At 34.9% G+C, this 17,407-nt stretch overlaps 1 protein-coding gene across 4 annotated transcripts in view; it reads right to left on the reverse strand.

Annotated features, from left to right (window-relative positions):
* Window positions 1-17,407, reverse strand: part of RIC1 (RIC1 homolog, RAB6A GEF complex partner 1) — a 181,853-nt gene that overhangs the window by 139,589 nt on the left and 24,857 nt on the right. For 3 of the 4 annotated variants that reach the window (XM_056805439.1, XM_056805440.1, XM_056805438.1), the window contains exon 2: window positions 9,237-9,344. The exons of the other annotated variant lie outside the window; for it this stretch is intronic. In XM_056805439.1, coding sequence (XP_056661417.1) covers window positions 9,237-9,344 — 108 coding nt within the window. The remainder of the gene's footprint in view (window positions 1-9,236; window positions 9,345-17,407) is intronic. 4 annotated transcript variants of the gene reach the window in all.

Raw genomic sequence — 17,407 nt, forward strand, 5'->3', positions numbered from 1 at the left:
TCCCTATTCTTCTATCTTAAGATAATAGGATCATAAATCTAGAAAGTGTAGGATCATAATCTAGAGCTGAAGCTATCTAGTCAAACCACTTCATTTTATAGAGGAAAGTGAGGCCTAGGATGGTTAAGTAAATTGCCAAAGGTTCCATAGGTAACACTATCATAGGTAGGATGACCCTAGAGCCAGTGTTCTTTCTCCTGTAACCCTGATCATTCCCATAATTGTATTTTTTCTTCTGCCAATCTCTTCCTATTAAAATCCTTGTCTTCCTGTATGGCTCAGCTCAAAAGCCATCTCCTCTTTAATCCTTTCCCTAATTCCTCCAGGGAGAAGTGAACTATTCTTTCTTGAATACCTTAGGCTTACTATTTGGGCCAATTCTTGCATTTGACCATTTAAAACTAAATGTTAATTATATATATTTCATTCCTCTGCTAAGTTATAAGCCTCTTGACTAAGACCATGTTTTTTTTCATCCTCAGCACCTAGATCATACTAAGTCATTCTTAAGTGCTAGTTGAAGTGAAATAAAAGAAAAGAGCATTATTACTGGGTAATCATAGCTATAAAAGCAAAGATGCTCAATAAAAAAAGAAACATGAAAGAATGGAGGGTAAGTAAGAGGAAGAGAAAAGTCTATGAAAATAAAAAGTAGAGCAGTCAGCTAGGAAGAAGACAACTTCATTTTGGGATGGGAAGGACATATATCAACATAAAGGAACTCAGTTATTGTCTTTCACTAATATTTTGCTATATACTATCACAAAATTCTATAGATTATAAAAGGGAATAGTTCAAGCTCTCAATTCAAAAATAAGACTGTTTCAAAGTAAGGAAGAAGAAACCTGGGGCAGCTATGTGGCATAGCAGTTAGGACTGCAGGCCTGAAGTCAGGAAAACTCCAAATCCAGCCACAGATACTTACTAGCTGTGTGGCCCTGAGTAAGTCACTTCTCCCTGTTTGCCTCAGCTTCCTCATCTGTAAAATGAGAAGGAAAAGGCAAGCCATTCCAGGATCTTTCCAAATGGGGTCATGTAGTTGGATACAACTATAATGACCAAACAACAAAACCATGAAGATACCTACATTTTCAAGCACCAGATTACATAAAAAGTCTATGTGTACTGGCATAAATGAGTCTTTTTGAAATAAAGAATGTTGTCAACAAAATAACCAACTGTGACCCTGAAGTCCAATGCTAAGGGATTTACCCACCTCCAGACAGAGGATGGACTCATATGCAGAATGAGACAAGCAATTCTGACCTTGGCCAAGTAGGAGTTTGTTTTGCTTCCCTATGCTTATTATTACATGGGCTTTTTCTTTTCTTTTTTTTTTCTTGGGACTATGGGAGAGTTGAGAAGAAAAAAATGGCTAAAAACAAAGTTAAACTAATTTAATATTTAAAGTTATTTTAAAACTAGTCATAAAATAAATGAATTTTTCAGAATGCCTAGTTTAATTTGACACAATAAATCTAGCAAATTCAAAAATCAAGAAAATTTTACTACAAAAAAATTAAGGTAGATTTTTTGTCAAGCTTTTTAGTAGACTTACAGCAACTATATAAATGCCAACTATCAAAAATAACATAAAATTATAAAATCACTAATAAAAGAATGCAAATTATGATAACTGAGATATCATCCCAAACCTATCAAGCTGACAAGGATGGAAAAAAGTCACTGTTTTAGTAGCTATGGGAAGCACATGCCAGTAGAGCTATGAACTGGCCTACCCAACTATTCTGGAAAACAATATGGAATTGTTTGAGAAAAGTTATTGAACTGTTAACATTCCTTGATACCACATCTGGGTCCAATATATGCCAGTCAGTTAGCAAGCATTTTTGATATGTTTTTATGTGTCTGACACCATGCTAAATGCTTGGAATAAAAAGAAAGGCAAAAACAACTCCTGGCTTCAAGAAACACATTATTTTTATGAGGTAAATAACATATAAATAACTAGGTATATACGATCGTATATACCTAGTTATTTATATGTTATATATACATAACATATAACTATAACATATATAACATATAACTATATAACATATAAATAACTATATGTAGTTATTTATATGTTGTGTGTATATATATATATATTTTAGATAGAAAGTAATCTGAAAGGAGAATTCACTACCAGATAGAAGAATTGGTAAGGCCTCCAAGAGGAGGTGGGCTGATAGAGAGGACTTGAGCTACTCCAGTGAATAAAACATACGAGTCAGAATTAGACCAGTTATAAATGTGACCTCAGACAAATACCACCTATTTGACCCTGGGCAAGTCACTTAAAACTACCTGCTTCATTTTCCTCATGTACAAAATAAGGATAATAGCACCTACCTTCCAGGGTTTCTGTGAAAATAAAATGAGATAATATTAGCAAAGCATGTTTAAACCTTAAAGTGCCATAAAATACTAGCTAACATCATCATCATCATCATCATCATCATCATCATCATCATCATCATCATCATCATCATCACCATCACCATCATCATCACCGGAGGCCATCATCAGCATCATTATAGAAAGGCAAGAATAGCAAGAGGCCCAGATGAGGGGAAAGAGCATTCTAAATAGGGAAACAGCCAGTACAAAAGCAGAGATGGAAAATAGAGTATCATATTTGAAGAAATGCAAGTAGGCTGAAGTAGATAGATCAGAATATAAGGAGGGGAGAAAGGTATAAAAAAGCTGGAAAGGAAGGAAGGGGTCAGGTCATAGTTTCAAATTACCAAATATTCTTCGCAGTATAATTAATTTTGGCAAGATGTTGGTACCAATAACGGTAGTAATAGTAATAACAAAATCAACTGAATAGCCTACAGCACATTCATGTAATGGTATAGTATTATATCAAGTGGAATAGACTTCAAAGAATCTATATAACTGGTACAGAGAAAGCAGAACCAAACAATATACCCACTAATTACAATAATGTAAAAACAGTACTAAAAAGCAAAAACTGGTCAAATGCAATGAAAAAATGTTTTTAATACTAAAGTGAAAACATGTCTTTCTGTTAATAGCAAACAAAAATAGAAAGTTATAATACTATCAGTCATAACCACTTTATTACAGTTTTGTTAAAGCTCTTTATGTGAATGTTTCATTAAAAGGCTATCTCCTAGGAAGTGACTGTCAAAACAAAAGACTGCTGGATTTGGAGTATGAGAACCTGGGCTAGAATCCCAGTGTGATTTTAGAGAAGTCATTTTACTTCTTTGAACTTCCTTTTTCTCTATTTGCAAAAATGAGAAGTTTGGACTAATATAAGTTCTAAATCTATGATCCTGTTAATAACACTATAACACTAAGGTTTCTAAGCAAATTAATTTGTATCAAGCAACTCTAAATGAAGTTTAATTTGTCTATTAACAGACTCTCTAAAGTACATATGTCCAAAGTACATGGTACTGTGGAGCAGCACCACCCAAGCAGGAGTTTCTTGAGATTGAGGGCCCATAACTGGACTGGCAGAACCCTAACAGCCAATAGAAAAGTCTCCAAGAGTTTAGACAGGTCCAACTCTGACATTACTTCCAAGAAACAGCATGAAAATATAATCATCTAATTGTGTCACACAAAAAAAAGGTGCTAATACATCTTTAAATTTCTTCAGATGGAGGTAAACTAATCAAAGTGATCTGAACAAAACATTTTCAAACTTAAATCAAGCAAGAACAATATGGCTCAAACATTCTCCTGATTACTGAGGAATTTTGTAGATAGGAAATAGATAATGTTTGTGGATAAGACAAAGCTTGCTTCTTGGAAACCTTAAGTTTTTAATTGTATCTAAGTTATCATTTCATATTTCATCTCCTCAATCATAATACAACATCCCTGAGTCAAGGGCCAAGTCTTATACATAGTATCCTCAATCCATAGTCCGGTATCTTACTGGTAACATTCAATCAAAATTTTTATTTCTGAAAAATTATTTAGTCTTCCACTAACATTTCAAAGGAGTCACCTTCATAAACTCAATGCTCCACACTGAAGATTATTCCCCAAATTCATCACAATGTCTTTGCTTATACTATTCTTCCTCCATCTGGAATGGCTCTTCTACCCAATCAAACTTGTATAACTTCTATGTTCAGCCCTATAAGTCACTAAGCAAATGTTTACTTAGTTGAATAGAATTTAAATGGGATGAGTGCCTACATAATAGATCTGAATTGTTATTAACTTTTCTAATGACCTTCAAAAGTTTACATTTCTATAGAACAAAAGTTTTTATTAATAGTTCAAATTTTTCCAATCAAAAAAACTTTTAAAAAGGAATTCTATACTTATTCACATCTACATATATTCCATTTCTTCTTTCTTACCCCCCTCCCCCAACTCAATCAGAGAGAAAAAAAAAGACACAATATAAATGGCATGTATAAAAGAGAGGTGCTATTTGGACAAGGAGAAATCAAAGTCTGAGAAATCTGAGACTTCTAAAACCTAAGTCCAAACCACAAAATAATAATCTTTTATTTCTCCTTAATTTTGTGAAACACCTCTCACATCAAATGTACTCTTTTATTTCTCAGCTATGTATCACAGCTAACAACAGGAAACTATTTTAATTTATGTCATCTCTTCAGTATTTCCACTATGAAACTGAAGCCACAGACCACTTTTCCTTATTTTGATTAGCCCACTTGCTCAATGTACCCAAGAAAGCAAAAATTTAAAGAAAGTTTTTATCAAAACCACTCTAAAAAATTCTGGTAGCTTTTGTAAAATTCATTCCTTCTTTCTCAGAAGCTATGCTGAAGCTGGAGGCAAATTAAAAATAATAGTGGAATATCTTACTTCATCGCAAAACATCTGCCTGCCCAAAAAAGTTTCTTTTGTTATTAGAAATATTGATACAACAGAACTATGTGCTGTCAAAATGGGCAGACAATTCAAAATGAATTTTTTTTGATAGGGTAAGACTTTACTTCTAAAAACTATGATTTGGGAAATTGCAAAAGTAAAGATTGAGGTAGGAAAGTTCAAGAAAAAAAGGAAACTGAAGAATAAATAATTGTAAGAGAATACAGTTACACTTTAACACAGATAAGAGACAGTTAAGAAATATGGCAAATAGGATGGCAGATCAAGATTAATCCATGAAGAAGTGAAATTTACTTCCACATTAAAATAAAAAATAGGAAAAAAGAGCAAATTGTGATTAGTTTTAGTTTTGCATAATTTTTTATGTAAGACAATTCATAACGGATAAAAGTAATTTAAGAGGTCTTACCAACAATTACTGATTTATTTAAGGGAGTAGGAAATCCTACAGTAGCCAACAAATTCTGATTAAGTAGTATTAATTTTGGGTTATTTAATGTTTAAGTTACATCTTTATTATAAGATGACAATAATACACATTTTCCCCCTTTAGGGTGTTTGTCAAATAAATTTAAGATCTAAATTAGAACTATGAAAAATAGAACATATTATTTAATCTTAGAAAATATTACTTAATTCCTTGTATCTGTCATTTTTATTTTTACTTCATTAAAGAAACAGTATCCTTTCAATTTACATGGAGCCAATTCATCAGCAACAAATACTTATTAAAAACCTATTATGTGTTGGAAGGACACTATGCTAATAGCTATGATATAATAAGCATAAAACATAGCCCCTTGCTTTCAAGAAGCTAATGACCTAAGGGGAAGCTGGGTAGCTCAGTGGCCTAAAAATGGGAGGTCCTAGGTTCAAACCTGGCCTCAGATATTTCCCAGTTGTGTGACCCTGAGCAAGTCACTTAACCATTGCCTAGCCCTTACCACCAATACACAGTATGGATTACAATATGGAATGTAAGGGTTTAAAAAAACAAAGAAGCTAATAACCTACTGAGAGACTACATATACATTTGTTAAGTGTTATTAAATAGTATCTGCTAATTATCAAAATCTTCTGCCACCTCATTTTTACCTCTTGGTGTCCCCAGTTTCCTTCAAGATTCAGCTAAGTCCCACCTTCAGCAAGAGGTCTTTCTTAGTCCTCTCCAGCCTCCATCCTATCCAGTAGTACCTTCTCCTCTCATATTGTCTATCATCTACTCTGTATATATTTGTATATATCTACTCTTTAACATGCTGTTTGTCTCGTTTGAAAATGCTGGCAGGCAGGGGTCGTTTTTCCTTCCTTTTTAATCCTAGCACTTAGCACAGTGCTTAGTACATTGTAATCACTTATAAATGCTAGTTGATTGAATGACCAAAATACAGACTCTAAAAGCTACTGAAATTTATGGAAGGAAGTGATCACTAAGGGCTGTGTAGTTAATGAAGAGGGGACATGAGAGGAGCTAGGAAAGAAAATTTCAACAAGCAGAGGAATATAAAGTTGTGGGCATTTCAAGGGAAGAGAAAAGGATGAAAAAAGGCATAAAATTAAGAGTGCAAATGTCAAGTTAAGGGAATAATGAATTGATGACTTTGTTTAGATTGAAGGATTCAAAGGAAAAAGCATCCACATTCAGAGAAAGAACTGTGGGAGCAGAAACACAGAAGAAAAACATTTGCTTGATCCCATGGTTCAGTGGGGACATGACTGGGATGTAGAACCTAAATGATCACTCTGTTGCAAATAATAATATGGAATAATATGGATCAATGATACATGTAAAACCCAGTGGAACTGCTCATTGGCTACAGAAGAGGAGAGGGAGGAGGCAAGGGAAATAACATGAATCATGTAACCATGGAAAAATAGTTTAAATCAAACAAACAAATGTTATTTAAAAACAAACAAAAAAAGAAAAAAGTAGTAGAAGAGAAAGTTGGAGATAGTGAGGAAATGGCTCAGAGATTAGAGGGCTGGGTTTGGAGTTAGGAAGACTCGAGTTTTTAAATCCAGTCTCAGGCACTTACCAGCTTTGTGAGCCTGGGCAAATCATTTAACCTCTCTTAAGGCTCTTCCCTCAACTGTAAAGTGAATATAACAATAGCATCTACCTCACAGAGGTGCTGTAGGGTTCAAATGACCTATTATTTGTAAAGTACTAAGCACTTATCTGGCCCTTAATAAATATTTGTTCCCTTCCTTTCTTCCTTGACTAGAAGGGTCACCTTTTCCTCAGAGACTAGAACAACTAAGAAAAAGAGATGAAAGTATGTAGGGGACCTAATATGTAAAGTACGAGAAATTACTGTTCTTTCAAATCTTTTAAAATATGGATTCAATTTTCTCAGGAAACTAGAATGAAAAGTCAACTACCAAGAGATATGATAAAGAAAGCATTAAAGTATAAGGAAAGAGTTTGGAATAATCAACTTGGGGAATGTAATTGCTTCCAAACGGAAGAATAAATGGTTTGCAATGTTTTAAACCAACTAAGTAAGATTAAATAGCATGAATTTTAGGGGATCCATAAGCATAGTTGTATCACTTACTCCAATAGCATTATCAAAGAAGATAGATGGTGGGAATGACCTGAGGTTGAGGAATGGAATTAGGACAATAGGGCAAGGGAGGGAACACTGCAGAGCTAAACTATAATGAAAGGAAACTGAGGTCAAAACAGAAGTGATAAGACTCAGAGAACAGATGAAGATGGAAGGATCAAAAAGGGAAAAGGATATTTAGGGTAAGTGACAGTGAGACAGAAATGAAAGGATAACAAACTATGATGAGAAAGGGGATTTTAGAAATCAGAATTATACAGATGGCATAGTTATTGGTGACAATGACATAAACCTCTATGCTCATGTCATTGTAAAGATTTAGGTTATGAGAGGTTCAGTAGGTTTATGATTTGAGAAGTTAGAATTTTCAAAGGAATAACAATAGGTACACTAAAGTCTTTTGACAAAAATGCAGGGACTGTGGTACACAGGTAGACTGTGTCACAGGTTTTAAATCTTTTGTGAAAGTAGGAGTACAGATGTCAAAGTGCTAAGAGTGTAGATAATATAATAGATGACATAGTCACAATCTAAAAATAGTTCACAGGCTAGAAAATTGGACCCAAACTAATTTTATTATATTTAATAAGTATAAATATAAAGTCCCATACTTGGATTAAAAAACCCAACTTCACAAATACAAGATAGAAGCAGAATGGCTAAAAAGCAGTTCAAGATCTGGGACTATAGAAGAATGCACTTAGTATCAATTAACAGTATTGATAGCCAAAAAAGTTAATGCAACCTAGCTTTAAAAAATAGTATCCGGGGAGATGTATTTTGCATTAGTGAATAGGAGATATTATATTCTACACAAGTCAGACAACATTTGAACTACTATGTTTAATTCTGGGCCATTTTAGGAATGACTGTTAAGTTAGAGAACATTCAGAGGAAAGGAAAGTGACAAGGACCGTAAAAGACCCTGAGTATATTTTGTTAGGATTATTTGAAGAAACTGGAAATGATTAGTCTGAAAAACAGAATATTCATGAGAGGTAAGGTGTATGACTTCAAGTATCTGAATGGCCATTATATAGAAGAATTCAATTTGTGCCAGTTGGATCCAAAGCAAATTACTAGGGGCAATAGGCTAATGTTGCAGAGACATAGATTTAAGTGTGATATAGACAAAAACTCCCTATCAACTAGAGCTATCCAAAAGTAGAATAGATTCTCCCAGGAGATACTGGATTCATCCATGATAGAGGTCCTCAAATAACTACTGAATACCTATTTGATAGATATATCGTAAAGAGAATTTGTGTTCAGCTATAATATGAATTAGATAACCTCTGAGTTCCTGAAGTCTAAAATCCTCAATCTGAATCTTAATAGGATATGGTACCAATGACAAAAATGTAGAGTGGAGTTCACTTGAGCATAAAGAGGATACTGGTTTTTGACATTTAATATATTAGGTGATAACAAGATGATTCAAGTGGGGATATTCAGAAGACTGATGATATGTGACTAAAAGCTAAGAGGTACAATCAGGGCTAGAAATGCAGATTTCTTAGTCATTTACATAGATATAAGAACTGATAAAATAAATTGGATTTTCAATGAAGAGTATAGAGTGGGAAGAAAAGGTTAAACTAGAAAAAAACAAATAAGAGGCCTGACATATAAGAAAAGAATCTGAAAACAGTGTCACAGAAGCCACAGAAAGAAAAAAAAGGGATAAAATTTTTTCAAGAATTGATTCAAAACACTGTGCAATGGAAGGCCATTTATCAAAGATAATTTTTTTAACACCACAAAACAATGTTATAAGAAGATACTATCAAAGCTAGAAAATCCCCTACTTACTGAAACAGCTATCATGGTACTATCTGGCCTCCATTCAACTTGCTTGTAGGATCCAAACTGAGTAGATGATTTTGCCAATTCCTTGTAGGTTACGATTAACACGCTAGGCTGGCCAAGAAAAAAAAAAGTTGCATTTTTATAGATATCAAAACAAGGTACAGCATAATTTCAACCAGATAAGTTATCTTAGGCAATTCTCATCAATTTTCTAAAGGATTTTGAGGAGGCAACATTAGTACTGAACTAAATGCTACTATATGCTCAACTGAGTCTTAAGAAGGATAAACCATATATATATATATAATTAATTGTTTGCAACAAATTTGCAATCTGGACAGGGAGAAAAAAAATACCTTTAGATACAATGTAGAATATAATTGAGCATGAAAGTGAAGGACATAAACTCTTCAATGCTATAAGAGTTCCCCAATCAGTATGGATTAGATCAGTTGTAAATCTCGAAAAATTTGGATTAAAAGGAAAGGAGAGGACATTTTAGGTGAAAGCCAAGTTTGAATATGAATATATAAAGGATAATTAAAAAAAATTTTTTATTGAAAAATCTGCCAGTCCAAATAAGGGTAGCAGTAGTGTCTTTTGTAGTCACAGGTGCCCTGGCAAATAAGATCTGAGTAAATTTAAACTTACTGATATTGACATCAAAATATACAGAGGGGCAAGAATAGCATGAATGCAAACTTGATGTCCTATACAATAAACAGGGCAGGAGTTTTCAAAGTTTCTAAAGTTAACAGTTTGGAAGGTAATTTCAGAACCTTCACAAAAGAGTAAAATTTTCATGATGTTTGAAGCAATTATTAATAAAGCCAAATTAAAGCTTGTGAGTTTGTAGGTAAATGATCCTGAACACTTGTTTACTCATTTTTTCTCAACTCCTGGTTTTCATTAAGCTTCTATCCCCACCAACTGGTTAAAAATATTGCAAGGTCTTTCTAGAGATTTCCTAATCAATTCAAAAGTTATTCTCTTGGTCTTTATTCACTTTAATCTCTCACAAACAAGACAATATTATATAGATCTTTCTTTAAATTCTTCCCTTCTTTACCTTCTGTTAAACTGAAGTCTCCCAGATTTATTTTCTCCATAGTTCTCTTTCTGCCTTAATCCTGATTCTCCTTCCCAAGCAATTAATAACCACATTTCCTCAGGGTTCCATCTTCTACCTTCTTTAACTCTTTTAATACCTATATTCTGCCCAACTGGTTATTTCATTCACTCCCATGGCTTCAACCATTATCCAGACAAATTCCAAACCCTCTCTAGCTTAAATTCTTTCCCACTAGAACTCAAAATGCCTATATGCAACTGATTCATAGACAAATCCACATGAAGGTCCTTAAATTTGAAACCCTTAACATATTACACTACTACAATACCTTACTTACTCTGCCCCATTACCACCAAAATTCACTCTATTAGTACTAAGTACCTAGATAGGTGCAGTTATAATTGACACCAAGCATTCCCTCCCCTTCAGTAGAACTTGGGTCTCTTAGTAACTATATTTGGATATCTTCTCATGATGCTACATGTAGCCTACTCTTCCACTTTTTAAGCTTGTGTCACCAAACATCTGAGAAAAACAACAGTTCAGCTCTTGGAGAAAACTATTTCTCTATGCCCAGCATTACTAAAAAGCAATAGTAACTTAGCTCTCTGGAAGCTTCTGGGATCCAAAGTCACACAGCTATTATGTCTTCAGAAAGATTTGAACTTGGTGATCTACCCACTTGCCTCATGATAAATTTTTTAGAGGACAAGCATGAACCTGTAATCTCAATGGTGTAGGAAACTCACAGGTAAAGAACTCTTTCAACTATAGCAAGTCCACTCTTTTCTCTGCACATTATAGTCTCAGAGCTGGCTAAAGCCAACAGGTTAAATAGCTATGGTCACAAGAGCAGTACAGAGAGAGAATATGAACTCAGGTTTTCCTATATTCAAGGTCTCCCCATGATCCACTATGCCATAGTCTTCTCTACTGAATTTTACATATAAAAATATGTAAAACAAAATGAATGAAGTATTTATTAATCACTATCTATGGGAAAGTATTATATTGGGGCTGCAATTAGAAAAGATAATCCTTGCTTCCAGGAGCTCATTTTTATTGGGGGAAAAGCAACACATATGGAAAGTTTCTGCTGCAAGTCATCTAGAAAGGTTCCACAGTCCTTAGGATACAGCAGCAAATGACAGAAGTTTCTGACATTGACATTTTCAAGAACTCTTTTCTGGGTCTTCAGAAGCTTTGGCTACAGCACTGTAACAAGTTGCATCTCCATAGGGATTGCTTCCAAAGATAATGACTGAAGGCAATGGGTTGAAGCTACGCGATTCCCAAGAGCTTGGGGCTCAGGGTACTGGGTTATCTTCCTGTCTGAAGGGAGATGGTGATCAAGGTGGTGAAGGTGGTTTCCCTTGCTGGTTTCTTATCTATCCCTCAGAGTACTCTGCCCCAGCTAGCTGGCTTTCCTGCCTTGTAAGTGGCAGCTGGTTGTTAGTGGGTGGTAGTGATGCTTGCCCTCTTTCTTTTTTTTTTAAACCTTTACCTTCCATCTTGGAATCAATACTGTGATAAGCAAGTGAATGGGACCTGCTTTCCACAATAATTTCTTCATTCAATTAAAAAAAGCTTATTTAAGCTGGAACACCAGATTTGCAGTTTCATATACAATCTTTCTTTTGCTTTTCTTTGCACATGCAAACATTTATTCTTTGTATATCAAAATTATTTTACTCACTCTACCCCACAAATATAAATTATCACTAGATTCTGTTGTCTTTCTCAAATTTTAGCAAATGAGATGTTTATAAAGCATTCAGCATAATGCCTGGCATATAGGAGAGGTTTAATAAATGTGGGTTCCCTTCCATTTATCCCCATATGGGTCTTTTCTTAGTCACCACCCTTTATACCCTCTCATGTTCTCACACCTGAAGTACTGTAATAACCTTTTGTTTGGTCCCTTTGCTTCAAGTCTATCCCCATTCCAGTCTACCTGAGTTCATCTGCCAAAGTAATCTCTGTAAAGTCCAAGTATGACCATTGCACCTCCTAATTCAATAAACCCGAATGATAAAATCCTCCCTTTGACTCTTAAATCTTTCTTATACCTTATTTCCCTCTACCTTCCGTATGTTCTACAGTCCAGCAATATCAACCTTTCCTGCTGTTCTTCAGACACTATCCATCAACTCCCAACTCTGCCTGGAATACTTTTTTTCACTTCCTCAATCTCTCCTGACTTCTCTAGCTTCCTATAAGTCTTGGAGCAAATCCTACCTTTCACAACAGGCCTTTCCTAATCCCACCACTATTAGTACCTTCCCTCTGAAATTTCTTCCCCTTTACACTATACATATCTATATACATCATCAACACCACCATCATTAGGATCAATTATTTCAGTACATATAGTCATTTTCAAAATCCAGAGTTTTAAGGTGTAAAAGAAAAAATATGCAAAAGCTGAAGAGGTCAAGTTCCAAGGAACTGTGTTTTTGTCTTTCTTTGTATCCCCAGAACTTAACACAGTATCTGGCCCATCACTCTTTAAAAAAAAAAAAAACTGCTGGAAAAACTGGAAAGCAGGCTGGCAGAAAGTATAGTTATAAATGAATATCTCATATCATATACTAAAGTGAGCCCCAAGTAGGTACCTGATTTAGACAAAAAAAAGACAATATAAATTAGAACAGCATAGAAGAGTTCATGACCAAACAAGAGGTAGAAGTTCACCAAGGGCAAAATGGATAATTCTAATTACATAAAATTAAAAAGGTTTTGCTCCCCCAAAAAAGACACAACTAAAATTTAATGAGAAATAGGAAAGTAGCGGGAAAAAATCTTTGCAGCAAACTGATACCTCTAGTAAATTAGGTCTCATTTCTATAATATATAGGGAACTAAGTCAATTTTATATGAATAAGAGTTATCCTTCAATTGATAAATGGTCAAAGTATATGAATAGAAGTTTCAGAGGAAGAAATTCAAGCTATCATTAGCCATGTGAAAAAAATGCTCTAAATCACAAATAATTTGAGAAATCCAATTGAGAAATCCAAACTAAAACAACTCTGAGGTACCATACCAACCCCTCTGGTCGGTTAAGATAATGAAAATGGCAAATGCTAGAGAGGGCTATAAGCACATTAATGCTTTGATGGGAGCTATGAACTGTTGCAACTATTCTCAAAAACAATGTATCTTTCAATTCCCTCAAAGCTGCTAAACTATGCATACCTTTTGACCTGGTGATACCATTAATAGGACCATAACCCAAGGAAATCAAAGAAAGAGGAAAAACATGCGTATGTACAAAAATATTTAAAGCAACCTTTTTTTTAAAGGCAAAGAAGTGATGGGCACTGAGGGTTGTGACAAGGAAATCACTTTAAAAGACTGATATATAGTAATTTAAGGTCGCCAAGGAATTCAGCTATGTAATTCCTAAATGAAAACTCAAGTCAGCAGTCAACCTTTTATGGAGTTTTATTACAAACAGGAGGAAGAAAGGTATTAGAGATAGAGAGAGAGAGGGAGAGAGAAAGAGGAGATAAAGGAATAGGGCTTAAATACCCCTTCTGTTTAGGCTGGGCCAAAAGGCCCAAGCCCTTAGATAGCTGAGGCAAAGAAAGGAGATCAGTCCCTATTACTCACGTGACCAAAACGGAGAAACAGTCTCAGGGGCCTCCACCTCCAGCTTCCTTCAGAGCCAACTATCAAAGCACCACCTCTCAGACCAAAAACCTCCCCAACCAACCTCCCCAGTCCTCAGACCCCTCTATCTTTAAGGAAACCATCCAAGTTCCCTCCCCTCAGTTCTCACATCTACCAATCACTATCCATGTCTTCCCTGTGCCAATGGTGGCTCTAGCTTAACCCAGGACCGCCCAGAGGTCTGTGGCTTTGCACATGTCTGTTGAAGGTCATATTCTCAATAATTAAATCTTGATCCTTTGCTGCAGCCCTTCCTAAAATCCTGTTAGGACTGAGTGGGGTGGAAATTGTATTTTCCAAGACCTGGTTCTGTCATTCCAAGTATCTCTATTGTATCAATTCTAAAATCAATCATGACTCAAAGAAATTCCTGTTCTATGCTTAAGCATAGGTCAAAGCCCTTTCCATTGTTCAGCAAAAGGTTTCTGTCCTAAAGTAATCTTAAGAAGGGAGGAGGAGGAACCTCCCATGCCAATGGGGTTCACATTCCAATAGACTATCAGTAAGAAATTTTCCAAGTATGAAATTTCCCAATGGTGAAATTTCCAACATTTATAAGTCTAAGAAATTTTAAGGTTTACAGGGTGTGCCCATCAATCAAGGAAAGGATGAACAAGTTATATATAATGTGAAAGAAAGCTATCATGCTATAAAAAAATGCTGAAAGGGAAAGTTTCAGGTAATGCTTGTATGAATTGACGCAAAGTGAAGTGAATAGAAAAGACAACAAATTATACAATAACAGCAGTACTGTCAAGATAATAAACTTTGAAAAATTTAGCAAACACAGATTAACAATAATGACCAGTCATAATTCCAAAGGAATACTGAAAATACCTCCAGAAGAAGAATTGATGGACTCAAGAGTACATATTAAAGCAGTAATGGCAACCCACACACACACCCCAGACTGAGTACCAGGCCTTCCCCCTCTAGGGAAACAGACCTAGACATCTTAAAAATCTTAGTCATTATATTCCAGCATAGTATATTAACTGATATTCAACAAGGATGCTAAACCATCAAGAAAAGGTTCAATTATTTTCATTATATTCTGTTCAAGAGAGGCAATATGGTGTAGTAGATAAAACTGTACTTTGTGTTAAGACCTGGATTTGAGTCCTGCCTCTATGTAGGTAGCTATGGTCAAAAAACTTAACCTCATTACGCAGGGCAACTCTCTAAGTCAGTGAGTTACAGGAAAACTGCCATGTTTCCATGCTGATGAAGTCACAAATTAAAAACAAATACTCTTCAAAAAAGGAAGGCAAGTATGTAATTCACATTTTATATTATTTCCAAAAAAGCTAGTTAGGGCAAAAAAATGTTGCTCAAAGAAGCTTAAGTTATTGGGAAAATTAATTTATACAAAAAACCTTTATTTACAAACAATAGCAAGGTAAATGAGATGTTAGTTTCATTTTAATGTGCTAAGGAATATGAAACATGAGGGGAAAAAAGATGCCACATTCACATTTATATTGACATTTCTTCCTGCAATTTATCTAGCAATCTTGATTCAAAAAAGATCTAGGTTTGGATTTTTTTTTTATGCTGTTTTTTCGAAGCACCCTTGCACACAAATTTATAAACCCTTTTGTTCCCCTAAGTAGTGGCCCCACTTATATGTATCAACATCTATCCTATCCTAAATAGCTTAACAATACAAACCTAACAGTCATTACCATATCAGAATGTAAACAAATATTTAATGAATCCTCTTCAAAACTACCTGCCACAGAATAAGTAATAAGTATCAACAATTTGCATAGCAGATTTAAAAACCGAAGGGCTATGCCTATAAGACTAATAAATTCAACCTAAAACTGGTCAATAATGATGATCACAGTTATCTACTATGAAAAGATATAATACAATCCATGAGAGGGGGAAAATTGCCCAATAGCCAATGATTGAGGAGGGATTTTACCCACATCACTAGCCAAAATCTCATATACAAGTTAAGAATGCTTTATAGTTAAGACAAAGTTGTTTGGCAGGAATGAAGGATTGGAGGTGTTAATTCAAATAGGTAGGCCAACAATAAAATATATTGAAAGATCTGTAAAACAGACAGCAACACTCATACTGGACAGCTATGTCGTACAGAGGATAGAGTAATAAGTAGATCTAGAGTCAGGAAGACTTGCCAATCTTCCCAAGTTCAAATGTAGCCTCACACATTTACTGGCTATGTGACCCTGGGCAAGTTGTTTAACCCAGTTTGCCAAATTTTCTCATCTGTAAAATAAACTGGAGAAGAAAATGGTAATGAGATCATGAAGAGTCAAACATGACTAAGAAATGACTGAACAAAAACACGCACACTAATTAGGGGGAAACTATCTTGATTAAGAAAAATAAAAATTACAGTTTACTTGTAAATATTCCTAGAAAATTATAGTTCTATTTATACATGGAGAATTAGACGGATCTATAAGGGGGAAAAGGGGCTTAATTTTTAAAGGCTTGGATTTTATATTTAAAAGTGTAGTTGCCAGGAATTTAGTAAATTCCAAAGAGATTTTATTTACAATTTATTTACAAAATGTAGAAAGAGTGAATCAAGAAATCAGAGAGAGAATAAAGTAAGATATCCAGCCTGAGCACTAAGTAATTTACTCCCGGCCCCTCTGGGAAGGGAGAATTCTTTCAGCTGGCCTCAGTAAAGCTGAGGAACTGGGCAGTTTTCCAAGAGAATAGATCTTTCCTGAGGCCGGTCTCTTCAAAGAAAAGCCAGCAGTTAAGAGTCAGCTTTTTCACTCACCATGTGTCAGTCCAGGCAGATCCTTCTGCCCCTCTTTACCAGTCTCAACTCAAAAGCATGAAGAATTCAATTCTCACAGGAAGTAACAGCACCTTTTAAAGCCATTTTTCTCTTGCATCACTTCCTGTGCTTTCCCCTAATTCTACATCTACCAATCACAGTTGACGCTTTGTTTTAGGTCAGCCCAGAAGTCAGCCAGTCGATTCTGATTTGTCATCCACTATCACACACATGGGTCCTCCCACTTCATGATTAAGTGGGATATTTGCACTTTTAGTAATTAGGTTTAAATGGGCAGATCATCATACTTTTATGTACCGTATTTGCACTTTTTGTGATTGAATCTAAAAATAGGCAGGTCTCCATACTTAACTTTTAAGTAGGGCATTACACTTATGGGGATTGAAATCTAAAAATAGACATGAGTTACAATTTAAATCTTCACAATCAGGGAAGAGATAAGTACCTTCATTGTTACAATCAGGAGAGAGTCAAATCCAATCTTCACGTCTAGAACCCATTAGGAGAAGGAAATTGGATTATATCACACTTGGAAAACTACACAGTGTTTTCAGTGATCTATAGCTGCTATAGGTGCTGGAAAACAAATTAATTCCCCTGATGACCTAGCAAGCACGAAAATAAAGACTACATAAATAG

The sequence above is a fragment of the Monodelphis domestica genome, chromosome 7 (assembly GCF_027887165.1).
Source record: "Monodelphis domestica isolate mMonDom1 chromosome 7, mMonDom1.pri, whole genome shotgun sequence".
Taxonomy (NCBI): domain Eukaryota; kingdom Metazoa; phylum Chordata; class Mammalia; order Didelphimorphia; family Didelphidae; genus Monodelphis; species Monodelphis domestica.